At 55.7% G+C, this 24,889-nt stretch overlaps 1 protein-coding gene across 2 annotated transcripts in view; it reads left to right on the top strand.

Annotated features, from left to right (window-relative positions):
* The window catches only part of CHRDL2 (chordin like 2), a 35,837-nt gene that overhangs the window by 1,769 nt on the left and 9,179 nt on the right, over nt 1-24,889 (top strand). For both annotated transcript variants that reach the window (XM_003482562.4, XM_005667124.3), the window contains exons 2-7: nt 11,296-11,408; nt 15,736-15,829; nt 18,018-18,160; nt 20,507-20,600; nt 22,513-22,568; nt 24,201-24,369. In XM_003482562.4, coding sequence (XP_003482610.2) covers nt 11,296-11,408; nt 15,736-15,829; nt 18,018-18,160; nt 20,507-20,600; nt 22,513-22,568; nt 24,201-24,369 — 669 coding nt within the window. The remainder of the gene's footprint in view (nt 1-11,295; nt 11,409-15,735; nt 15,830-18,017; nt 18,161-20,506; nt 20,601-22,512; nt 22,569-24,200; nt 24,370-24,889) is intronic.

Here is a 24,889-nt window from a genome sequence, read left to right as displayed (position 1 = left end):
GGACCTCCTCGCCATCCTCTGCCGAGTTCTTGGAATGCTCTGAGGATGGAAAACAAAGCCAGAGAGTCTCCTTAAAAGAAGGAAGGGGCTTAGGTCAAACCCTGACATACCTGATAAAGAAACTGAAGCCCGGGAGGGGCGGTGATCCGCTCCGGGTTACACGGGGTGCAGCCTGGGATCAAGACCCCAGCTACCCAGCCTAGAGCTCTTTCTTCTGCACAGCTTAGCTTCCCCGTCTCTGCCTTCATTTGCACATGACTTTCTGGAGCCGGCAGTGCTGGATTTTGTTTTATGCTTGTCTCCGCTCATGAGGGCAGGCTGCGTGCCCGGTCATCTCTGGGCAGCCGGCAGCCTGAGACTCACAGAAGTCCTTAGTCACAAGCCCTGAAAAGAGCCCAGTGTTGGTTCAAGCTTGGCTCTGCCCATGAGCAGCTGTGTGATTTTTCATAAGTGACAACTTCTCTGAGCCTCAGTTTCTGCATCTGTCTAAGACACATGCTCACTCGGAGCCCGAAGGTTTCTTGGGAGGATTAAGGGAGGTAACTGTGCCAGCATGCCCAGCACAATGCCTACTACTCATTCGATGTCTCCTCCCCCTCCTGGAGCCCTGGAGGTTTCCTCCTAACACCTTCCTGTTGTTTCTTAAAAGAGACTCAGCACAGGATACCTTCCATGCCTGCCTCCCTTCCACTTGGCGCGGTGCTCTCAAGCCCCGAGGCTTTCCTCCAGGTATCACTGCCCTGGGTGCATCTTAGAAAGATGATCAAGAATCACATCTTTCTGCAGATTGCTCATGTCCTGCCCGCACCACTCTGGCTTGCCTGTCAGCCCTCTGCAGCCTCGCTTAGGTCATACCTCTTCCAGCAAACACTCCCCACAGCCTGGTCCACTCTCTTCTCCCCTCCTCTGCGCCTCCACCAGCCTTCGGGCCATATTTCTCACTAGGCGCTGCCAGTATTCCCTGTCCCCTTGTCTGGAGCCTAGTTCCCCAGTGACATGCAAGAAAAACCTCAGAGCAGAATTGTGAAGGTGAGGTGGGCTGCTAGTCAGAGGTGGGGGAAGACTCTGGGATGTCAGAGCTGGAAGGACCTTTGAAAAGCATCTGCTCCTACCCCTCAGTGTTCCAAACCTTACAGTTAACCTGAAGCCCAGAAAGGGAGAGTGACTTGCCCAAGGTCTCATAGCAAATGTATTAAAGAGAAGAAGGGAGACCTGGATCCGAGGCCCTGACTTGTCCCTTCAGAGTTATGGGAATTAGGACACGTCACTTTCCTTCTCTGAGCCTCATTTTGGGTAGCGCTGACCGTCTATGCATCTGGAAACAATGCTATCATTAGTCACCAAAATCTTAAGTCTCCTACGAAGGGCCTCATCCTAGCTGAGTAAATTTAGTTTGTCAGGTCTCAGGCCCGTTTGTAGGTAAGAAATCTCCTAGTGACATCTTTGGTGCTTTCAGAAGTGGGGCCAGTGGTTGGAAATTCTCAAACCCACATGGCATCTGACTCTTGAGGTGGCGCCGTCCTGCAGAATGCCAAGGGCCTGTGAACATGTGTGGCAGCTTGCTCCTCACTTGAAGTACAAAGTTATTCACACAAAGGTTATTCTGTCCTTGGCGGTACTTCCAGCCACAGATGGAGCCTTGATCCCAGCCCAAACTGAGTCTTAACTCCAGCCACAGGCTGAGCCCTAATCCCCCAGTGTTACCATAGACCGAACCTCGAGTCCACTCCTGGGTAGAGCCCTTAGCCAGGTCTCTGGCCTGGTCACTGCCCAGTACTGACCCCAGTCCCAGGCTGAGCTGCATGTATGCATGTCAGTTGCTTTGGGTACCCAGCCCTTGCGCCCGAGAACCCGTCTCTCCAGGGCATCTTTCTCCTGTGGAAGCGCCTCTTCTTTGGACTCTTTCCTTACTAATTATCACACACTGTCCCCCACTTTAAGGTGACCAGCAGGCTTCCGCTTTCTGGTCTTTCTCGCCATCCAATCCTGACTTCAGGAGAGAGTCAGCTACCAGGTACACACATTGGCCCTTCCTACTTCCCAGGGTTATGTACAATATGGGAATCAGAGTTTTCGTTCCCAGGTACCCAGGTGACAAAATCCCAGACCCCAGAAGCAGAGATGGCACGGGAAGAGGGCTCCGTGGAACAATGAGGGAAAATGTGGAACAGGAAGGTCAGGGCCCCAGCCCTGGCTCTGTCACCAATTCTAAGGCAGGTCACCTTTCTCTGCCCCTGAGTTCCCAGCTGTAAGGCAAGATGGTTGGAGTCAAAGAGATTATCACTGAGAACCTTTCCAGCTTGATATCCCACGATTCTAAGCCTCTAAGATCCAAAGATGCTGGTACTTAGTCCAGAGTCCACGCGGACCTTTGCAAAGGGACTTGCAGGAGAGTGGATCTGCAGCCGGGTATTCCTGCCCTGCCAGGGAGGAGTGGATAGACAGACAGACCCTCAGACAGAAATTAACAGAACGGGCCTAGAGGGCCTGGGACAGTGGGCACGGAGGGAGACCTGCCGGTGGGGAGCTTTCCCTGCTGTTCAGCTTAGTCGCATCCCGATCCACCTGTACAGATGTACACGGGGGTGAAGGGGGCACCTGAGGGAAGGCCTGACATCTGGCTCCAGTCAGGCCTCTCTCTGGGTCTGTCTAGGAGGTTCTGCACCTCCTCTCTCCCACCAGTAGAGGTCTCTGTCTCACTCACTGGCTTGTCCGCTGCTGAGCAGGAGCCTGGCAGCAGCTGTGCAGTTGCTCCAGCTGTTGCACCTGTTCCAGGACGGGCCTCTCAAGTTCCCCCAGCCGCTGGCCATGGCGCCAGGCTCTGGGAGAAGGACCTCGAATTCTCTGGACTCCCAAAGAAAAGGACTGGTGTGCAAGCAGTGCCGCTGGGAGGTGCAATGCAGAGATCACTGCTGGCATCCCCCTGCCTCTGGGCGAGAGCCCATCCCCAGAGGAGGCTGTTCCACACGCTGCCTCTGTGACCCATTCTCGCAGTCAGGATTCTTCCTTGTGTCTCGCCTGAATCCTTTCGTTTGCAATTTAAAGCCATTTATTCTGGTTCTGACCCTTAGGGGATGGGTGTTCCTATAAACAGCGCCCCCTACCCAGGTCTGAAGTCCCAATCCCTCTCTGAGATTCAGTGTTCAGTGTCCACATGTATAAAATAGCAGATTAGACATTATCATTAAGTCCCTAACTTTCTAAGATTCTGTGACTCTTTAAAGCGTACATGTCCAAGGCAGAATGGAATATAAACCGTCTCTTCTCTGCCCCCCTGACCCTCGCCAGGCCACAGAGCTGCCTTTCTTGGTTTGATGGCTCTTTCCTTTGAGGTCCTTATTTTCCCCTGAACATCTGTCATGTGCCCCCTAAGAATTCAGGTTCAGAGACGTGAGGGCCCTTTCCCTGGGTTGCAGAGCTCAGCCACTGAGAAGCCGAGGTTTTTACTTCTGATTCCTTTGGGAGGCCTCCCCCATTGAGTGCTGGTGCCCAGAGCAGAGCTTATGTCTCGGAGGGGAGTCAGTTTGTTTGTGTGAAAGGGGAATCGTAAATAAATAAAGTATGACTGTGTGGGCGCGAGGGAAAGGATATAAACCTTCTCACATTCCCGCACAGGCCGGCTCGCTCGGGTGTCCCGAGTTCTCACAGGCTGGGGACAGGCCAGCCACAGTTCCAGTCTGAGCTCCGCCTAGTGCCACTTTCATGGCCTTCTCCTGCCCCTCCTGCAGCCCCGAAGCGTCTTTCTGTGTGTCTTTTCTGCCTCCTATTGGAAGAATCCCCAGCCATACTACCCCCCCAACTGACCCCAAGAGACCTTTATCATAGCATGCGGGTTTCAAGCAGACTGTGAGATGCCCTGGGATGGGAGAGTTGGGGATTTTTTTTTTCACTTCCCCGTGAAAATCACGGAATCACTCATCCACATACCTGCCCAGGCTCTTGGCCTTTTGCTACACAGTGTTCAGTTTGGTGGGCAGTTTGGGAGGTCAGAGGAAGGGAGCTGAAAAGGGGAAGTCAAAAGCTAATTCCTGTTAGGTGGCAAGGTCAAAGTGCAGAGAGGAACTTGGCTCTCCTACCCCGCAGTGAAGCAAGAGGGTCCTTACCTGAGTCAATCGCCTCCTCTTCCAGACCCGCCTTGAACTCCATGCTTTCATCATGCATTCATTGATCAAGTGCCAACTCTTTGTAGGCTCTGCACAGAGCACTGGAGATGCAAGAATGAATGGATCCAGTCCTTGCTTTCAAGGAGCTCACAGTTTCCTAAGGAAGAGGAAGCCATTCAATAAGTACTTCTAAGCCCGGGTGATGACAGTTGGGACAGAAGGCTGAACTCAGTTCTGTGGGAGGCCAGGGAAGGACTGGCCCTGGCCTGGAAGGTCGGAGTGGTTTCACAGGGTGGCATCTAAACAGGCTTTGGAGGGACGAGGGGTGGGTTGGGCAAACACTGGAGATAGGCAACCACCTTCCAAGCGGAGGAAGAGCAGGTGCAAAGGCGCAGAAGCATGAGGGAGCATCCGTGTAGGTGGGGGCGGAGGCGAGAAATTGAGCAAGAGGAGATGAGGCTGAACAAAGGGTTGGTGCAGGGAGTTGCTGGAAAACCAGGTGGGAGCCTGCGTGTGACAGGCTGGGGTGATATGGTAAGATTGTAGCAGGTACCAGAGTCTGTCTGATAAATGATTGCTCCCCTGAATTTAGCAAAGCCCAATCACTTTAAGTCAGTATCAAGCTAGGCATAGAGCTTTGGCTATGACCTCTCCAAGTGGGTGCTTCCTGCAGGAAGAGGTGCCAGCACCCAGCATGCTCCAGGTACCCTCAGTGGCCTGGGTGACCACGGTCACCCCTCCCCTTCCCTTTGGATGCAGCTCCTGCTCTGCCCATCTCTACGTTTTTTTTTCTCTCTCTCTCTCTTTTTTTTTTAGGACTGCACCCAAGGCATATGAAGGTTCCCAGGCTAGGGGTCGAATCAGAGCGACAGCTGCCAGCCTGCACCACAGCCACAGCAACACCGGATCCGAGGCGCACCTGCAACCTACACCACAGCTCACGGCAATGCCGGATCCTTAACCCACGGAGCGAGGCCAGGGATCAAACCCGCAACCTCATGGTTCCTAGTCAGATTCGTTTCCGCTGTGCCGTGACGGGAACTCCCCCGTCTCTACCTTAACTCCTTCAAGATCCAGCTCAGGCAGCTTCTCAGGGAAGCCTTCCCTGAAGACCCCTTGTCACTTGTCTGCTGTAGGTGTTATGTCTGCCTTCTTCATTATTAGGCTGTAAGCTCCTGGAGGGTAGGGACTGTGTCTTATCAGGCCCGTGGACATGTAGGACTTGATATACAAAACGCTCAATGAACGAATAGCAGGAACTAATGTCGCTCATGATAACAATAGGTCAAAACTAATAATAATAATGTTTGCTGCCTATTGTGCCCAGAACCCTACAAACACCTGTTACTCAGGCCCAAAACCTCAATCCATCCTTGACGGCCTTTCATCCTCACAGCCCACATCCAGTCCACCTGAAAGCCTACCCACCGTACCTGCCACGTGTGCCCCAGGTCTGTACTTTTATCCACCAGCAGAGCTTCCACCTTAGCTGAGGCTAGCTAGCACTATCTCAAAACAAACGACCGTAACAGCCTTCCCTAATCTCTCCACCTCCAGGCTTCCTCTCCAATCCATTCTCCATTCCCGTGGCCACAGCAGTGATTTTAAAATGCAGATCTACGAAGTTCCCATTGTGGCTCAGTGGAAGCGAATCTGACTAGCATCCATGAGGATGCGGTTCGATCCCTGGCCTCACTCCATGGGTTAAAGATCCAGCATTGCCGTGAGCTGTGGTGTAGGTCGCAGGCTCGGCTTGGATCTGACATTGCTGTGGCTGTGGTGTAGGCCGGCAGCTGTAGCTCCAAATGGACCCCTAGCCTGGGAACCTTCATATGCCAAGAATCTGGCGTTGCTATGGCTGTGGTGTAGGCCAGCAGCTGTAGCTCTGATTCTGCTCCTAGCCTGGGAACTTCCATATGGCAAGGGTGCAACCCTAAAAAGATAAAATAAAATAAACAAAACAATAAAATGCAAACCTGACCACAGGCATACCCCAGTTTAAAGCCTTTCTGTGGCCCCCCTTTGCCCGTGGGCTCTCAGGGCCCTTTAGGAGCCAATGCCTCTTTCTCTGCCCTGATCTCTGGCCCCTCACCCCTGCCCTCCCATTCTCTCCTCCAGCCTTTCTGACCGCTTCCATCTCTGTCCCCCAGCCCGAGATGTGTGTAGGCAGAGGGGGCGTTGAGGGAATCTGGCTTGTGAGTGGGCCTGGGGAACCACACAAAACAGGGTTGGTAATGTTGAGACCTGGGAGATTTATTTATGTCTTCTTATTTTATTTTATTATTTTTATTTTTTGCTTTTTGGGCCATACCCGCGGCATATGGAAGTTCCCAGGTTAGGGGGCTCATCGGAGCTACAGCTGCCTATATCACAGCCACAGCAATGGCAGATCTGAGCCACGTCTGTGACCTACACCACAGCTCACGCAACGCCGGATCCCCACCAACCTGCTGAGTGAGGCCAGGGATCCAGCCCGCATCCTCATGGATACTAGCCACAACGGGAACTCTGAGGCCTGGGAGATTGGACCTTAATGGCAGGTACCATGATGTTTTTGCCCTAAGAGGTGCCTGGGGGCTGCCCACAGAGTTCTGGGAGTCAAAGGAGTTCCGTGAGAAACAGACTGTTAGGCAAGATTGGGGTTGGCACTCCGATCTGCTCTTGGCCTGTTCGTTTTGAACCTACCATTTGATTCAGTATCTAATATATGGCAGGCATGAGGCATCTTACAGATACTATTCGATCTAATTCTGCAGGAACCCCAAAGGTAGAGATTATGACTAATCCCACTGAACAGATAAGGAAACTGAGGCCTGGAGTGTTTAAATAGCTTGTCTAAATGCAGGCGGCAGACGAAAGGCAAATCCAAGTGGACCCCTGGTCTATCTGACTCCAAAGCCAGGTTTGGAAACTATTTGGACACATCCACCAAGGGGGAGGTTGTGAGCGATCTGAGATCTGTCCCATTTTAGCTCTTCTCTGCCTCCTTAAAGCCGGGAACAGGGCCAGTTGTCCTCAAGCAAAAACTTCCTCCACCGACTTCTTTTCCTGGGTTAGACATCCCTGCCTGGGACATTTACCTCCTAAAGTTCCCTGAGAGAAGGCACCGTTGGCCCCTGACCTGGACAGAGAGAGAGATGATGGGTGGATAAGCCATGGTGGTGGGTGGAGAGAAGAAGCAGGGCAGGATAAGGCCAGGGCCGAATGGGAGGCCCCAGAGACATAGGCAGTGGCCGGGAACGGAGGGGACATGAGAAACAAACGTGGCCTCCTTCTCTGTGTCACTTAGGATCGGCCACCCTGGCTGCCTGCACCCCAGCCCAGCCCACCATGGAGCTCCTTGGAGCCCTAAGAATTTGAGAGCATTTCTCAAACTCTGATTAACATAGTTTGTGAATTTATTGCACTGATGCTCTAAGACCTGAGGATCCCAGAGAGCAAGTGACTTGCCTGAGGCCACCCATCTATGGATTGAACCCAGGACCCCGGACTTTGAACCCTGGACTTTGGGGTGTATCTGTCCCTAAATAAGTGGTGTGTTCTCCCCTTCAGTACTGCCCTAAACAGTGGCACCCATGCCACATATGTGTGACTTTTCTTTTTTAATGTGGTGTATGAAAACTACAAACTACCTTAATTTACATGTTTCCTCATTGGAAATAAGCTTGTCTTCCTATCTGGATTTTTTTTTGTTTTGTGTGTTCTACCAGTTAACTACGTTTGCCGTTTCAATCCTATTTCTTCTATTTTGTTTTGTTTTCTTCTACTTTGTTTTGTGTAAAAGGGGAAACGTAAAAAAGCTGGAATCCCTCGAAAAGACAAAAAAGAAAAAAGAGCCTAAGGCGTCTGGGACCTTCAGCACATCCTAAATCATGGAAACTTGAAAGGGTCAAATCTTAGAACCATAACATTGTGTAATTCTAGAAGCTTCATATTCTAATGAATTATAGGCTCCTAGAAGCCTGGAATTCTCAAATCTTGAATCTTGGAAACCTAGAACCTTGGAGTCACAGACTGGTGAAATCAAGGATTCATAAACCATCTCTACAAAAAATCTTTGAAGATCAAAATTCACCCCTGCCCCGTATTTTGTAGATGGGAAATTGAGGCTCAGAGAAGGGAAGAGACTTCCTCCACCTCGTACAGTGAATTTGTAGCATAAGGAGCTAGAGTTCCTTCCACCAGCCACGTGAGCAAGGACGGGGGCGAGTGCCAGGACCGCGGGGATGGAGGCAGCCTGCGGTCTTGGCAGGTCCTCCTGCTGCCTGGTTTGGCCTGGCCCCGGGGCACTCACCTCCCGAGAAGAAGAGAGCGCTCCGAGCAATGGCACCTTTCCTTGTGCCTCTCACCTTGGGGGGCATGCTGGGCTTGGGGGGTGTGACTCCTGGAGTTGAGGGATGGCTTGCCAGGCCCCCCACATTCCCAGCCATTGCCAGGTCCGCGTGTGGACCTTCTGTCTTCAGCTCTGAGCAGGCGGGGAGGGGCAGGGGTGCCAGCTGGCACAGGGGCCGAGCTACGAAGCTGCAGGAAGGTGGGACGGGTTTCTTCAGCCACGAGGCTGAGACCTAAGGCCACAGCAGTGTGGCAATGGCTCCCTTCCCTGGTCGGGGGAGGGCACTGGGGAAGAAAGACATTATTCAGTCCTTGGAGAGTTGGGCTGGCTCTGACAGGCACCCCAGCTGGGCCTGTGTCCCGCCCTCTCTGCCAGCGGAGGCTGAGAGATAAACACAGCTCATTTGATACGGGCCAGCCGGGGCCTTGCTGGGAATGGGATCCGCTGTCTGATCCCCCCTCTACTTTGGGGCTGGGGAGGGGCTGAGGAGAGAACTGAGCACGGTCCCCAGCGGCTGTCGAAGCACAGACATGAGGGCATCATGACCGTGGCCTTGGAGCTCCGTATTTCGAGGTCCAAGAGGCAGAGCAGAAGCAGAGCAGGGAGCCAGGGGGAGGCTGGTTTCAGCTTCTCACAAAAGAAACTTTCTAAAGCCCGGGAATGGCCCTTAGCTCTTGTCCCCCAGAGGTGTGTGCCAAGGGGCTGCCGCCCACCCACAACACAGACAGGGAATTCCTGCCTCGTGGGTCAGCTGCCCCAGCTCCTGTGCTGCTCTCGCTGCTCTGCCATTCTGTGAGTTTAAACGTCTAAGAGAATGATTCAGAAAGTGTGAGACTCTAGAAAGTGGGCCAGAGGAGGCATGAAAGGCAACTTCTAGGCGCTCCCATCGTGGCACAGCGGAAACAATTCAACTAAGAACCATGAGGTTGTGGGTTCGATCCCTGGCCTCGCTCAGTGGGTTAAGGATCCAGCATTGCCATGAGCTGTGTGTAGGTCGCAGACTCGGCTTGGATCTGGCATTGCCGTGGCTGTGGTGTAGGCTGGCAGCTGTAGCTCCGATTGGACCCCTAGCCTGGAAACCTGCATTTGCTGCAGGTGTGGCCCTAAAAAGCAAAAAAAAAAAAAAAAAAAGGCAACCTCTAGATTTGAGATCAACAGGGAAGAGGAAAAAAATAGGGAAAAGGGGATGGTGGCCAGTGGACTGAGAGAAGACTCTAGAGCCTGGGTTTGGGCAAAAAGTTGTAGCGGGGCAGGTGAACTGAAGGTATCTCAACTTGGGAGCCTGGGGTCCTGGGTTCAAATCAATAGATGGGTGGCCTCAGGCAAGTCACTTGGTCTCTGGGATCCTCAGGTTTCTCATCTAGTTTTCGCATAATTATGGTAACAATGCCAGTGAATGATGCCTGCAAAACTGCCCTTATCCTCTAGAGTCTGGACCAGATGATGCTGGTCCTCTCGCAAGGTCATTGTTACTGCCATTATCATCATAATAGCTTCCCGCCCAGTGTCGGGCACTGGGCTAAGTAAGCACTTTCCAAGTGCTATCCAATTTAATTCTCAAAACATTGGTGTTAATAAGACAAGTAATTTATGCAAAGTGAATGTCATCAATAAATGTTGGTTCCTTTCTCCAAATTTCAATCTCATCGAATTCAACAAGGCTTCATGGACATTTAGCTTGTGCTGAGCCTCCCAGAGTCCCCCCTAAAAGAGCCTAGGTTATTCTTTGGATAATGGAGAGTTTTTTTGGTGGGAATGATAGTACCTCTTCTGGGTTGTAAAAATCACCAGGTACCTTGTAAAAATCACCAGGAGGAAGTTGGCAGGTTCAGAGCCAGCGGCAGAGGGACAGGGCAGGGAGCCACCTGCCTGACCCGAATCCCTGACCCAGGGCTAGACGCAGAGCTGGTGAGAGGTGAGGAGTATCCCAGAGAGAGCTGGAAAGATGGGCAGACTGACTGGCTGAGGGAGGAGAGGGTGGAGGTTTCAGGAAAGCCAAATGGCAGGGGAGGTATCTGAGCCACAGACTCTTTCAGTTGTTCTTAGACGCGTTCATCTGCGCATTGACAACTGATAACGCAGACAAGCAATCGATGTGCATAGAACCAACGACTATTTTTAAGGCTATTGAAAAGTCAGCTTTCTGGCAACCTTTCACTAGGCAGCTCTTTGTGTTCCCAATTCCAGCACTTTCCATCAGAGCTCACTGAGTGACAGGGACGCAGCACAGTATGAAAGTGAGAAAGCTGCTCGTCGCTTTTTTTCAAAAGGCAGGTCACAGGGCCGTGTGTGTGTGTGTGTGTGTGTGTGTGTGTGTGTGTGTGTAGGCAGGGGAGCAGCAGAGGGCAAGAGAGGGGAGGATGCATAGACACAGTAAATAAATGAGCAAAATGGGACAAAGGAAAAGGAAGCGCGTGTGATTATGAGGGCGGAAGGAACACTGCGCTGTGAGTCAGGGGACTTGGGCTGTCATCTCTGCTTGATGACTGACTTGCTGTGTGTCCTTAGAGGTGTGGTTTAGCTTCTCTGGGCCTCAGATTATTCATCTAATCATAATAACTAACATTTATGCCACAATTAAGATCTGAAAAGCATTTCTACTTCTTGAGTCCTTAAACACTCTGTGAGAGAAGTTCAGAGAGGGACAGCGACATGCCCAAGGTCACACAGCAAGTGCGTGGTCAAGCTGGTATTCAAACTCAGACATTCTGGACCGCTGACTAGGAGAGTATGTCCCATGGATTCCCTTTCGTCTGCATGGTCCAGATGACATCCTTCCTAGAGCCAGAAAGAAGGGATGAGGCAGGGACCTTGGGCTGGAGCCTCCTGGGACTGACAAAGCACTGGTTGGTTTGCCAGGCCCAGACATGTTCTGCCTTTTCCACGGGAAGAGATACTCCCCTGGCGAGAGCTGGCACCCCTACCTGGAGCCCCAGGGCCTGATGTACTGCCTGCGCTGTACCTGCTCCGAGGTAGGTTCCTCTGGCTGCCTGACTACCTGCGACGGGTGTGTCCAAGAGTCCTCCAGAGAAGGCACCCCAGTGGGAGGGAGGCCAGGCTGACTCTAGGGGCCAAGGGGCCCCTGGAACCAGGCCCCTTAAAACCATGCTCTGTCAGGCTCAGGGCCACAGCACTTCACTACCGAGTATCTCATACATGGGCGCAGGTGCCCGCTGCGTGCCTCCCAGAGCTAATCACACGGTGAGTCAGTGGCTGGGCTGGGATGAGGATCCGGGCCTTGCATCTCTCATGCGGCTTTCTTTCCTGCTGGTGTCAGCCTCCTGGCACCCATGCAGCGCCCTCCTGACCTGACCTCCCATCCTTCTTTCCTCCAGCCACCTCTCTGGCCACCCTGCATTCTCCCAGCACCACTGGTCCAAATATTTATTCTTTGCCGCTTGGCCCAAATCCCACCTCCACCAGTAGTCTTACTGGATTCCTCACTTGGAAGTATTTTCTTCTTCTGGGAAGCCACATTTGTGTCTCCGTCCCTGTCTCATCCTTCTTGGCCAGGTGACATGGTTCTGTGTCTGTCAGCTACTGCCCCTCACAGATGAGCCTTGGGAGCAAGTCTTCCTGGGTGTTCACTCATGCCAATTCCAGGCCTTGCAGAGGCTGGAACGTACTCGGGCTGAGGCCAGATCTTTCTGCTCAGCTCTGTTTCCTCCCAGCCCACCCCCGCCCAGCACCCTCCACAGGGCCTTATACCATCAACTGGGTAAAACAGATGAGGCCCCCATGTGGTCCAGAATTCCCAGGCCAGGTATGGGTTGGAGGATGGGGAAGGAGGGATTGATTCAGGAGGTCTGAACCTCCCTGGCCCTGGCTCAGCTGCTGGGGACCCAGCTCTCTCTCTGTCCAGTGCTGGTGCTAGGGGGAGGGGGCTCTAGCTCCCTGGAGAGGGGGTTCTAGCTCCCAGGGGAGAGGGTACTAGTACTAGCTCCCGGGGGGCACTAATACTAGCTCCCAGGAGAGGGGTGCCAGTACAAGCTCCAGGGGAAAGAGTACCAGCTCCAGGGGAGGGGTACTAGCTCCAGGGGAAAGGTACTAGTACTAGATCCAGGGGAGGGGTACTAGCCCAGGGAGGAGGTACTAGTACGAGGTGCAGGGAGGGGGTACTGTCTCCCAGGGGGGGTCTAGCTCCTGGGGGGCACTAATACTAGCTCCCAGGAGAGGGTACTAGCTCCAGGGAACGGGAACTAGTACCCGCTCCCAGGGGAGGGGGTACTAGCTCCCAGAGGAGGAGGCACTAGCTCCAGGGAGGGAAACTGGCTCCCAGCTGGAGCCATCCCCTTAGCTCCTGTCTTTTCCTGCACAAAGCCAAGAGCAGAATGCGGAAGGCCTGGGGGAGCCTCTCTTATTAAAACACTCCTCGGGGCAGGAGCAGAGAGCTGCTTCTGAGGAAATACAGGAGGTGGAGACGGGCCGGCCTCTCTCCTGACTCTGAACCGGGGTCTCACTCCTCCCGGGGTCCTTCCCTCTGAGTCCCCACTGCTTCTACCACATTGGACCCAGGTGGAAGCTGACGCCAGCGGGGGCACGAGCCCCCATCTCTGCATCCCCCTGGTTTTCCTTAGCACATCTGAGGCCAATCAGGCTTTTCAAAAAGAACTTTATGAAATAGAGCCAAAAAACAGGAGGGCAACCATAACAGAAAATTCCAGACATATCATGCGGTCCAGTTGACAAAGCCCAAGCTCTGTAACCCAGGGGAGCTAATTCACTTCTCCCTCCCCGGGATTCACACATACACGGTGTCCTCAGCCAACCCCCGGAGACACACCCCGAATCCCTTCCTTCTCTCCGTCATCACTGCTCCCCTGATCTAAGCCGCCTCCCGCTCTCACCTGGGCTGCGGTGCGAGCATCCCACAGGGTCTCCCTGGGTCTGCAGCTAATCCACCCCCCACAGCAGCCAAACGATCATTTCTGAATAAAACGAATCATGTCCTTCTTAAAGCCTCTTAAAACCCTCCGATAGCTTTCCTTTGCACCTACAGTAAAATTCCCATCGCCTGCCATGGGCCCTATGGGACCTGCCCTCTGCCTCGTGCTCTCACTCCACTTCCTACCTGCGCCAACGCGTCAAGCTCATTCCGACTTGTTGTTCCTCCACCCGGAATGTGCTTCCCCCACCTCCTCCCAGGAATGGCTCCTTCTCATCTTTCAGTTCATAACATAAAGTTACGTCCTTATGAGGCTCTCTCTACAGCTGTTTCTAAAATAGTCCAACCTCGTTAACGCAATCCCGTTGCCTGGGTTTATTCCTATTATAAATTTAACATCTGACATGATCTTGTTCCTACTTGTTTATTTTTCATAGTCTGTCTCCCCCCCTCTGCTAGGAAGGCAGCTCGGTGAGAGCAGAACCCTTGTCTCTGGCTTCCTGCCATGTCATGAGTGCTCAGAAGAAGACATGGCACCCGGTAGTCATGCTAAGTGAATGAATGAGCCCTGTGCCACCCACCAGAGGCGGCTGAGCATCTTGGCGAGGGCACGGACCCTAGACAGTGCTGGCTTGTTGTGCGATCTTGGGCAGTGTAACCTCTCAGAAGCTCCTTTTTGAAACTGTGGATAATAACACCTGCCTCTACGGTTGTTGAGAGGATAAAGTGAGATAACACATTTCTTTTTCCTTTCTTTTTTTGCTTTTTAGGGCCATGCCTACAGCATATGGAAGTTCCCAGGCTAGGAGTCGAATTCGAGCGACAGTTGCTGGCCAACATCACAGACATAGCAGTGCAGGATCCGAGCTGAGTTGGCGACCTACATCACAGCTCACGGCAATGCCGGATCCCCAACCCACTGGGCAAGGCCAGGGATCGAACCCGCAACCTCATGGTTCCTAGTCAGATTCGTTTCCACTGCACTACGACGGGAACTCCTGAGATAATCCCATTTCTATACAACATAAAGTCCCTAGCTAGTAGCCACTCAGTGAGTGGTGGTTAGGACTCCTGAGAGCCACCTCTGGCGGCAAGGCCTCCCTCTCCCCCCTGCCCTTTTGCACCCCCGCTGTCTACACCTTAGTCCCCAATGCCTGTCTCTCGTCATCTCCATCCCTTGGTTCCTTCAAGGCCAGAATCAAGAGAGAGATTCTAACTCTTCAGACCACACAGTTCCCCACACTCCACCCTCGTTTCTCGTTTCAGGGGCTCAGTTCACCCTCTGGACATTTATGAAGCGCCCCTGTATAGCAGGCCTCTAGGAGGCCCCTTTTGGAGCTCCGACCAATTCTGTGGATTCTAGGAGGCCCCTTAGCTCTAATTAGTCCTTGCGATCCCCTCTGGCCATCTGGGGAAGCAGGGACCCCAGAGGAACGAGCGCCTGGTCCAGGGTTCTCGCTGGGGCAGGAAGCTGCCTTGGGAGAAGTGCTGTCAGGGCCTCAGGTGGGCCAGGGGGCTGGAAACACACTCGCCTACACCAGAGTTTAAAGAGAACCGGCTCCGTCTGTCTAACAGAGACCGTCTCTCCCTCCCGTCCTGGCCTCGTTCATTGACTCACGGGTTCCTTCCCACTTGAGCAGGTGCTCGCCCGGAACAAGGCCCTGGACTGACAATTCAGAGATGCGTACAGGGAGGCCTGCTCTTGTTCTTGGGGATTCACGGTTCAATAGCAGAGACAGACGTAATGATTTGTCACAACACAGGGAGGAGAGGAAGGCATGGGGCGTGGGGGACAGGCCGACAAGCTGCCCAACGGGCTGGAAAACCCCCAGCGGTGGCCTTTCTGTCCAGCTGCTCTGCGTCCCCTCGCCTCTCTGTCAATGCTTCTCTCATTCGCTGCACTTGAAAAAGCCGAGGCATTTCAGGCCCCTCCTTCTCTGGGGCCAATTCCAAGGCTTTGCGCGGGGTCCCCCAAACCTCCGAGAGACTTAGGGAGAACATCACAAAGCCCCGAGTCTTCTCCACACCCTGTTTCTAGCTGTGCCCCCGTCCCTGTCCCCTGTCCTCATGTGTCACACGCCGCAGCCATGAGGCTCAGGTCCAGAGGTAAAAGAACAAAACCCCCGAGTTAAGATCGACGTCCAAATAACTCAAGTCTTTTACTCGCATGTCTCAAAGCCCCGGAAGGGACACACACCTGTGCGAATCCAGGCACCCTGTGCCCTCCTCCATGGTGGGGGAAGGACACAAACGAGTGAGCCACACGAGTGGGCACAGGAGGGGAGAGGCCAGACACGCGGAGTTTAACACTTTTTATCCCATTGCAGGCTTAAAACGAGTGCAGTGCCTTGTGGTTGGGAGGGACCTGGGGAGGGGACAGTGGGAGGAAAGACTGACCCCTCTGTCCCCTTCAGAGTGCCCACGTAAGTTGCTACCGCCTCCACTGCCCGCCTGTCCACTGCTCCCAGCCTGTGACGGAGCCGCAGCAGTGCTGTCCCCGGTGTGTGGGTAAGTAGCCTCGCTCCTGCCCTTGTGCCAGCCTCCCACGTGCCCCCTGACCCTTCCTTCTCCCACTCCTGACACAGGCCTCCAGCGGGAGGTGGCCCTGGCATGGGGGGGCGGGCTCTAGCCACCAGAGCGGTTGAGATCGCAAGGTGTTCAGGGAGAAACACAATCCACGGAAGGCTGGGGGTTGCAACAAACTGCTCATTCTTAAGAAGCTGTGCCTGCCAGGGGGAGGGGTGGGGGACGCGGGAAACAGCTGAAGGAGGGGGTTCCGGTGGTGGCTCAGCAGTAAAGAACCAACGAGTATCCATGAGGACACAGGTTTGATCCCTGACCTCGCTCAGCGGGTTAAGGATCCGGTGTTGCCATGAGCTAGGGTGTAGGTCGCAGAGGCAGCTCGGATCTGGCATTGCTGTGGCCGTGGTGCAGGCTGGCGGTGACAGCTCCGATTGGATCCCTAGCCCAGGAACCTCTGTATGCCACAGGTGCAGCCCTAAAAAGACAAAATAAAAAAAATAAAAAAAGGAAGGAAGGAAGGGAAGGAGGGAGGGAGGAAGGAAGGAAAGAAAAAAGAAAAGGAAGGAAAAAAGCTGAAGGGAACGGCGTGCTCGGCCTGTGGGTGGCACACCCGGGTCCCATCTCTCCGGGGAGGGGATGTGGCCTGCGTAAGTGGAGGTGCCCCAGGAGGCTGGGAGGCCTGCAGGGTGAGCCCAGGATCACTGCTGAGGGCGCCAGAGCGCCTGTCCGCTGAGATTCCTGCCGGCGCTGCGGCTCAGGGACTCTGTGTGTCCCGACGCTAAATGTCCATGGTTTCAAGGTTCTACTGAGACTGGGATTCTAGGAAGCAGAGGTAAGAGAGGAGCGGGGAGGTGGTCTGAGAAGAAACGGGCAGAAGTAAGTAGCAGACAAGGGGCAGGCCAACAGAGAGGGCGGGAGATGTCTAGAGGAGAATCCACGATGAGAAGCATCGCGAGGGTGATAAGGGACAGAGGCTCCAGACGCCGGAACCATGGCTCTCCGGGCACACCGGGGACCTGTGCAGGCTTGTATGGAGAGGGGCTTGCTTTCCAAGGGGGACCCCGGGGGGGGAGGTGACAGGGCTCCAGCCTGGGTCATCGAGTTCCCTGGCTCTGGGTTCCCTAGGGCATCAGGGTCTGTGCCCTCCATCCTACCCAGTGAGGGGACATCAGGCTTCCTCCCCACTGGGCTGACCCCAGGCGTCCTTTCCGCTCCCTGCTGACTGCGCCTTGGCCCAGCCCCACCCCCAACGCTCCTCACTCCATCTCTCTTTCTGGGCCCTGCCCCTTTGCCAGCCTGGTCTGCATCTCCCTCAAGACTCAGCTCAGCCATCAGACTCTTCCAGAAGCTTTTGCTGGTCCCCTCACCCCAGCCGAGTTAGGGGTACATGCTCTGTGCTGCCACAGCTTCTATGCATCCATTGCCCTGGCCCAGACCATACCAGTGTCACAGCTTGTCACGGCCTCTCTAACCAGTTAGATTGTCACTTTCCTGATGGGAGGGGCTGGGTCTAGTCCGCACTCCATCCCAACATGAAGTGTGGGGCCTGATGCAGGGCAGGTGCTTAGCCAAGGTGTCCTGACAGAATGAGTGGGTTCCCCCTGGACCAGAGGCTCACAGGGTGAGGACTGGCCACCTGGCAGGTGATGGGGAGGGGGCTCTGGTGGCCCAGGAGTGACAGGAGTTCACACCAAGCACAAGGACAGTTCACATCATGCCAGCGGACTCCACCAGCATGTGTCTCCACCTGGAACCCTGTTTTGTGCACTGTATCCCCAGTGCCTAGGACACTGCCTGGCCCTCCAAGGTGCTCCACAGACGCTCACTGAATGTTGAATGAACTAATGCAGGTCCCTACCGAGTGGGATTCGGCGGAGCTGAGACTTCTGGCTTTGCTTTCTTGATCCAGTCAGGGCCAGCTCAGCCACCGATGGGCTGAAAGGCCTGGGGCCGGGGTGGGGGTGTGTGTGTGTGTGTGTGTGACATGGTCAGATGTAGGTGTCAGTGAGACCTCTTGGTTCCCTGATAGGGGGTCTGGCTGGGAAGGCTGAGGCCAGAGCTCAGTTTAAATAACATGGGATAATATCCATCATTTTCAGGAAAGCAGCCCGGTTAATTCTGGCAAAGCTCTTAGATCCACGGGACACCTCATTCTCTTCTCCTCCACCTGCAGAGCCTCACACCCCTTCTGGGCTTCGGGCGCCCCCAAGGTCCTGCCAGCACAACGGGACCATGTACCAACAAGGCGAGATCTTCAGTGCCCATGAGCTGCTCCCTTCCCGCCTGCCCAACCAGTGCGTCCTCTGCAGCTGCACCGTAAGACCTTCTACTGCCTTTAGCACAGGCTGGCAGTGTGGCCAGGGGTGGGGGTGGGTTGGGATTCCTCCCGGTCAAAGAACAGCGAGCGGGAATGGGCTCTGGGATTCGGAGCGTCCTGCATTCCCCTGGGCTTCTGGACCCTCCTGGGCTGCCTGTCCCCTCACACTGACACTTGCCGTATCTGTTTCCCCCGGTAGAGTCTGTACGCCTTGAGTGGCGGGGAGATTCTCAGTTCATTTCGGTGTCCTCTGCTGCCCCCAGCTCAGGGCCTGGCACATAGATGGCTGTAATGATTGTTGAATGAATGAGTGAGTGAGTGAATGATCAGGCATCTCTCCTGGGGCACAGAGACAGGGCCTGACTCTTTGTAGCAAATGCAACTGAGTCGGAAGCTGCTTCAACTCCCCCTGCTGTTGTCAGGGTTGGACCTGAGGACAGGCGGGGCTGATCCAGAGGTGTTCTCAGGGGACAGAGGCTGAGGCCAAGCACGGCCAGTGCTGGAAGGTCTTCCCCCGCTCCCCGGGGGATTCTAGGCAGGGCCCTGCCGCATGTCTGCAGGTGGCCTTCGGCATGTCATCCTCGCCCTTGGGCTTAGCGCTTGTGGGTGTTGGCGGGAGAAACTCCTGCTGTCCTGATTTCCCTCCCACCTGATCATCACACTTCTCTGGGCCTCAGTTCCTCGAGGGCGTAGGGAGTCTGACCAAGTGATTTTCAGGGTCTTCCCCGTTTAAACGAATAATCGGATTCAGCAGTGATGAGAGGGTACGAGGCTTACCCTCGGGGCCGGACACCCACGTTTCGGCGCCAGCTCTGCCACGGCTCCCTGTGTGAACTTCGGAGTCACCTCTCTCAGCCCGCCTCTCATCTGTTCAGCGAGAGGAGCCCATCACTCTGAGAGTCTGAACTTAAGGTGTCTGGGCTGCGGAGCAAAACAGCTTAACAATACCAAGGGGTGATCACTTAGAAATCAACCCCAAGAATGATTATTTTTGTAGGGCCTGGGCCTCTCGCAGTGAGGGAGCCACTAGAAAACACCTGTTTAAATAGAGCATCCCCGTGGCCCTATGAGAAGCCTATCACTAGTCACATTTTTAGATAAGAAACCCGCGGCTCAGAGTGATTGAGTGATTTGCCTAAGGTCACACAGCAAAGCCAGAATTCAGACCCAGCGTCACATGATCCCAAACCCCCCGTGTCCTTACCTGCATGGTGTGGCTTCTTATGAAGGGATGAGCACCCGGATGGGCAGGGGGCCGGGGGAGGAAGGGGACGATCCTGCGTCCCCTCTCCCTGGATCCTTGGGTCTCCTTTCTCCTCAGCCCTGTTCACATGGGACTGGTCTGAAGGATCAGAATCCTTATTCTGAGACCCCCTGCAAGAGGAAGAGCCAAAGGACTCAAAGGAACATCGCTCCCTCCGGGCACCCTTTGTGACTCTGTGACTTCGACAAGGGTTTTCACCACCATGTCCTCACTCGATCCCCGCCACCCCGATGGGACTGTCCCCATTTCACAGAGGAGGAAAGGGAGGCCCAGAGAAGAGAGGTGACTCACCCAAGATCATCGGGCCTCCTGCCTCCCGGAAGGCCCCTCCCCCGCAGTCTCGCCTGTCCAGGCTGGGTCCTGAAGCTGAGGACCTAGGGTTTCCAATACGAGGACGGTGAGCCCCAGAGGCTCCCCACGCACCCCCTCCCTCTGCTGTTCCAGGACAGGGGAGAAGGACATTGATGGCAGCTGGAAAAGCCTGAGGCCTGGGCTCTAGTCCATTCTGCCCGGCTGGGTCTCTGACTCCAGAGGGTCCAGGCCCCTCGACAGTCCCTCCCCATCGCAGGACGGGAGAATCCCACCTCCCTGGGTTGCTGGGAGAGCCTAGGGAGAGACTGGGTCTAAAAAAGAGCTTCAGAGGAGTTCCCGTCATGGCGCAGCAGAACAAACCTGACTAGGAACCATGAGGTTGTGGGTTTGATCCCTGGCCTCCCTCAGTGGGTTAAGGATCCAGCATTGCCGTGAGCTGTGGTGTAGGTCACAGACATGGCTCAGATCCTACATGGCTGTGGCTGTGGTGTAGGCTGGCCTCTGTAGCTCTGATTGGACCCCTTAACCTGGGAACCTCCATATGCCACGGGTGCGGCCCTAAAAAGAAAGAAAGAAAAAGCTTTAGAAGCTGAAGGATGACTGACTCTTACCCCAGGGCCTGGAGTGCTGGTTCCCCCCCTGGCTCCCCACCTCGGAGGAGAGCTCAAGGCCATTTGCCCCCAGCGATGATGGGGTGGGGGTGTCTCCCACCCCCAAGGCTTGTCCTCATCAGAGCTCCTGTCCCAGCTCCGCCCCCTCTGTCTGCCAGGAGGGCCAGATCTACTGCGGCCTCATGACCTGCCCGGAACCAGGCTGCCCCGCCCCCCTCCCACTGCCCGCCTCCTGCTGCCAGGTCTGCAAAGGTGAGTCTGTCCCTGGTCTGGCGGTGCCCACCCACCCCTCCTCAGGGACCTAGCCATGGACTGTTGGTGGGGAATGTTGGGGTACCACAAAACCCTCCTTCCTTAGCTGCGCCCCCCTCCCCGCCCCCACCAGAGCTGGGTATGTGCCAGAGGAGAATGCACATGATTTTGTATTGTGACCTCAGAGAGCAGGAGGCGGGGAGGGAGAGTGACATAAGGAGGTGTGGGGGGCCGGCCTTTGCTTAACATCGAGGGTGACCCAGCACTCTGAGTGGTCTTCTGCTTCTCAGAAAACTCTGGAGGTGGAGTTCCCTGTGTGGCTCAGTGGTTAGCGAACTGGACTAGTATTGGTGAGGACTGGGTTCGATCCCTGGCCTCGCTCAGCAGGTTAAGGATCTGGCGTTACTGTGAGCTGTGGTGTAGGTCACAGACACAGCTCAGATCCCATGTTCCTGTGGCTGTGGCTGCGGTGTAGGCTGGTGGCTGTAGCTCGGATTCCACCTGTGGCCTGGGAACCTCCATATGCTGCAGGGGTGGCCCTAAAAGACAAAGAAAAGTCTGGAGGTGACAGAGGAAGAGGAAGAATTTGTCTGCCACCCACCAACTCCCCCTGGTCAAAGTGTCACCCCAAGGAGGGTAATTCCTTCCTGCTCCCCTGTGCTGCCAGGCTGGCCAGGGAGCAGGGTAAGGAGTGGGCAGAGACAGGGAGGGAGGGTGCTGCTGGCAGGTAGAGTCTGAGCAAAGTCGGCTGGAGCCCTGAGGAGGGGCAGCTGCTGCAGGGCCTGCGACAAGGGCACAAAGCCCCTGCAATCAGATGAGACTGAGAGGCTCAGATGAGGCCCAGGAGAGGGGATCTGCACAGGCAAGGACCCTGTCTCCTCCCGTCTTCTTCATGGTGGAGCTGGGCACAGGCCTGGGTTCACCTGCCAGAGCCCCTGTGTCAAGCAGAACCAGGCAGCATTTCTGCATAGAACAGAGAGAGGCTAGTGCAGGGCAAGCAGCTTGGGCAGAATGAAGTGCACAGATGGTCTGACCGCTCCCTGTAGTCCAGGAATGCTTCCTGGAGGAGGAAGGACTCGGGGAGGGGAACACTCCCCTGTAGAAGCTTCCCCAGATGTTGGCCTTGGACAAGGAGCCGGGCGATCCCAGTTTAGTCCTGTTCTTCCAGCTAATTCCTGCAGAATCCGTCCCGTCTCTGGGCCTCGGCTGTGCCGTGTGTGCACTGAGCACTTGGCCTTGGTGATGTCTAATTCCAGTGTTCTGGGTCCTTGGACCCGGAATGCTCGGTGGCAGCCAGACTACATGTGAGGCAAGGGTGAGCGGGGGAGAACTGCACTCCGGGCTGTAGGGGGCCGAGAGGCTCAGAGGGTTTCGTGTGCTGGTGTGCCCGGCGGGGGGGGATGGAGGACTCCTCGGCTGTTGCAGCTGGAGGGGCGGAGGGCTGGAGAGCAGTGCTGGGGCTGCAGAGTGTAGACCAAGTCTGTTGCTTCAGGTGTGGCTGGGCAGAGAGGCTGCCAAGCAGGCGGGGGGTGGGGGTGGGGCTCGGAGCCCTTGGGCCATTCAGGACGAGCCCTGAGCAAGAGGCTCTGGCCCATGAGCAGCTCAGGCTTCAGGGCGACCAGGAGGCCAGTGTGGGGACTGAGGCAGTGGCTCAATGGCAGGGTCTTATCAATGCCAGGGTGAGGAGAGGCTGTAATGAGACGTGGGGGTAAGTCCCCACCGGGCAAAGGGTCCGCCTGGTGTGAACGAGCTGCAGAAGTAGCACTAGGCCTTGAAAGGGCAGAGCTTAGAGGCGGGGGTGTGCAGGGACCCAGAGCCAGAGGCGTGCAGGGACCCAGAGGCGGGGCATGCGGGGCTCTGGCTGGCAAGGCTGAGAGCCAGAGGCGACCCGAATTTCCTCTGGGCTTTCCAGACGGGTCAGGTGAGAAATCCTCGGAAGAAGACACCACGGAGCCTCACCCTGGGGCGGTAAGTGCACAGCTTTACAGGGAGGGTGGGGAGAGGCGGGGAGGGGGCTGGTTTCAGGGCCTAAATCTCCCCGGCCGTGGCGCAGGCGCCACCAGTTACTGTCCTCATTCCTCGCTTGTCCCCTGGGCTGGCCTCATCAGCCCGCACCACGCTCCAGGCCCCGTCCTTGGGCTTCCATCTCGGCTCCCACCTTGGCTGCTGGGGCAGGAGGGGTCTGAGGAAACGCGCCACACAGGGCTGGAGCAGGGCCCGAGCGTCCTGATTCCCCTCCTGGGAGACTCTCAGACTGTTCCAGCCAGAATCTATATCTGTCCTTATTCAGGACACCAGCAGGGAGCATCCCCCGAGACAGTGGCCCTGACTGGAGCCAACCTCCTGCAGCCAGCTCCTGAGGTGCCAGGTGTCTGGTTATCTCTACTGCCGCCTCTGACTTGGCCCCTCTCAGTCTTGGTCTAGAGTGGAGGCAGGCTAAGCTGCCCGGCTCTCTCTCTGGGTGGAGAGGAAAGAGGTGGGAGAGGGAGCTCACACACTGATTCACACCCCAGGCCGCCATCCGGGCTGCGTCTCTGAACTGAGGCGCCCCCGTCTCCTCTGCCCGCCCATCCCCGCTTCCCAGGCTGCACCTTCTCTCGTGGGACTTCGACCATGTCACCCCCCTTCCCGCCCATCCTCCCCCGCAAGAGGCAGCCAAGTGAAACCCACAGGCTCAGTTCCAGGCCCTGAACAGCTACCTACTGACTTGCTGGATAACGCGGCCAAGGCACCATATGGGGTCCCGGCACTGCTTCCAGGCTTTTTGCCTCTTTTCCACGTGACAAGCATTTCCTGGGAGCCGTCTAGGTGCCTGTGCTGGGGCCTGGGACACAGTTTTCAGTCTGGGAGCTCCTGTCCAGCCAGCAAAGGACTGACTTAGAGACCTGCGGCCAGGAAGGGGCTGCAGAAGGAACATGAGTGACTCAGGGTCAGCGGGTGGGTGATAAGCTCTGCCCCTCGCCCTCGGCCCACCCACTCCTCTCCCACAGCCTGAGCCCCCAAATCTCCAATTTCTGGGCAGGGCTGCCCTCGCACCCAGCCTTTGCTCTCACCGCCCGCCCTCCCAAGACCTGATCGGCAAGGGCGGGGTCTCGGGATGTTGGACTCCAGGGGCTCAGGAAAGGGGGCCCCCCCGCCCATCATCGCTGGCCAGGCCCTGCTCTGGTCCACCTGCCCTGTGGGATTCTGGAGCCGGGAGGGATCTTCAAAGCTCATCCCCGTTCCATCACCTAAATCTTCTCAGACAAAGAAGAATTTCCTGGCTCTCATCCTCACGACATTCTCACCTTCCATTTCTTAACTATTAAGTTCTCCAGGCCCCCGATCACTTACACCCCCAGATCAAGATGCCAGCCCCTCCTGACCCCCTGAGCCCCGTGGCTCTGGCCCTGCCGGCAGTGGAGCCTGGATTTCCAAACTGCCATCCTCTGAGAATGTTCAAAGATCCATGGTCTGGGAACATCTTTGACGCCATTCAGTCCGTCTTTCCACCCAGACCCTGTGTCCCCGCTTGCCTGGCCTCTGGCTGCAGCCTCTGTCCAGCTGCCCCTCCACGGGCAGCGGCCCGTCAGCGGTCTCCGTCCTTCCCGCCCTTTGCAGAGACACTCCCAGGATCCGTGTTCCGGGGACGGCGGGAGGAAGACGGGCCTGGGCACCCCAACCCCCACTGGCCCCAGCGCCCCTCTGGGCTTCATCCCTCGCCACTTCCGGCCAAAGGAGGCCGGCAGCACAACGGTCAAGATTGTCCTGAAGGAGAAGCATAAGAAAGGTGGGGATTGGAACCTCCGCCGACCCCGGAGGTGGGAAGTGGGGCCCTGACTGCTCCCGTCTCCCATCATCCCTGCACCCCCACCCAGAGGTTCCCCAACCCCAACTCGTGTAGACCCGCGGAACGGCAGGTCTAAACCCCCACTTGACAGGTGAGGACACCGAGGTTCAGAGTATTGAGTCAGAGACAGCAGTCCTGGAACCAGGACTACAGGTCACGTAATGGTATTTTTTTTGGAGCACCTGTCATGTCTTTGCTGGGAATTTAGGGGCGCAGGACAGGGAGATGGACACGGCCCCTGTCCTCAAGGGGCTCATAGGCTCACGGGGGAGACAGACACGTGTGTCAATTACACTCTCGGGATGTGCTGGGGGAATTTTTGATGCAAGAAGGAGGTTGTGGAGCTGGGCTGCAGGGACCATCGGGATGGAGCAGAGAAGGGGGCCAAGCAGACGATTATGGCAGCAGAGGGGAAGGAAGGAGGCCTCAGAGCAGGGCACCCCTAACTGGGGCAGCGGGA

This window comes from Sus scrofa, chromosome 9, assembly GCF_000003025.6.
Source record: "Sus scrofa isolate TJ Tabasco breed Duroc chromosome 9, Sscrofa11.1, whole genome shotgun sequence".
NCBI lineage: Eukaryota > Metazoa > Chordata > Mammalia > Artiodactyla > Suidae > Sus > Sus scrofa.
The sequence above is the reverse complement of the archived record's forward strand: the minus strand, read 5'-3'. Positions and strand labels throughout refer to the sequence as shown.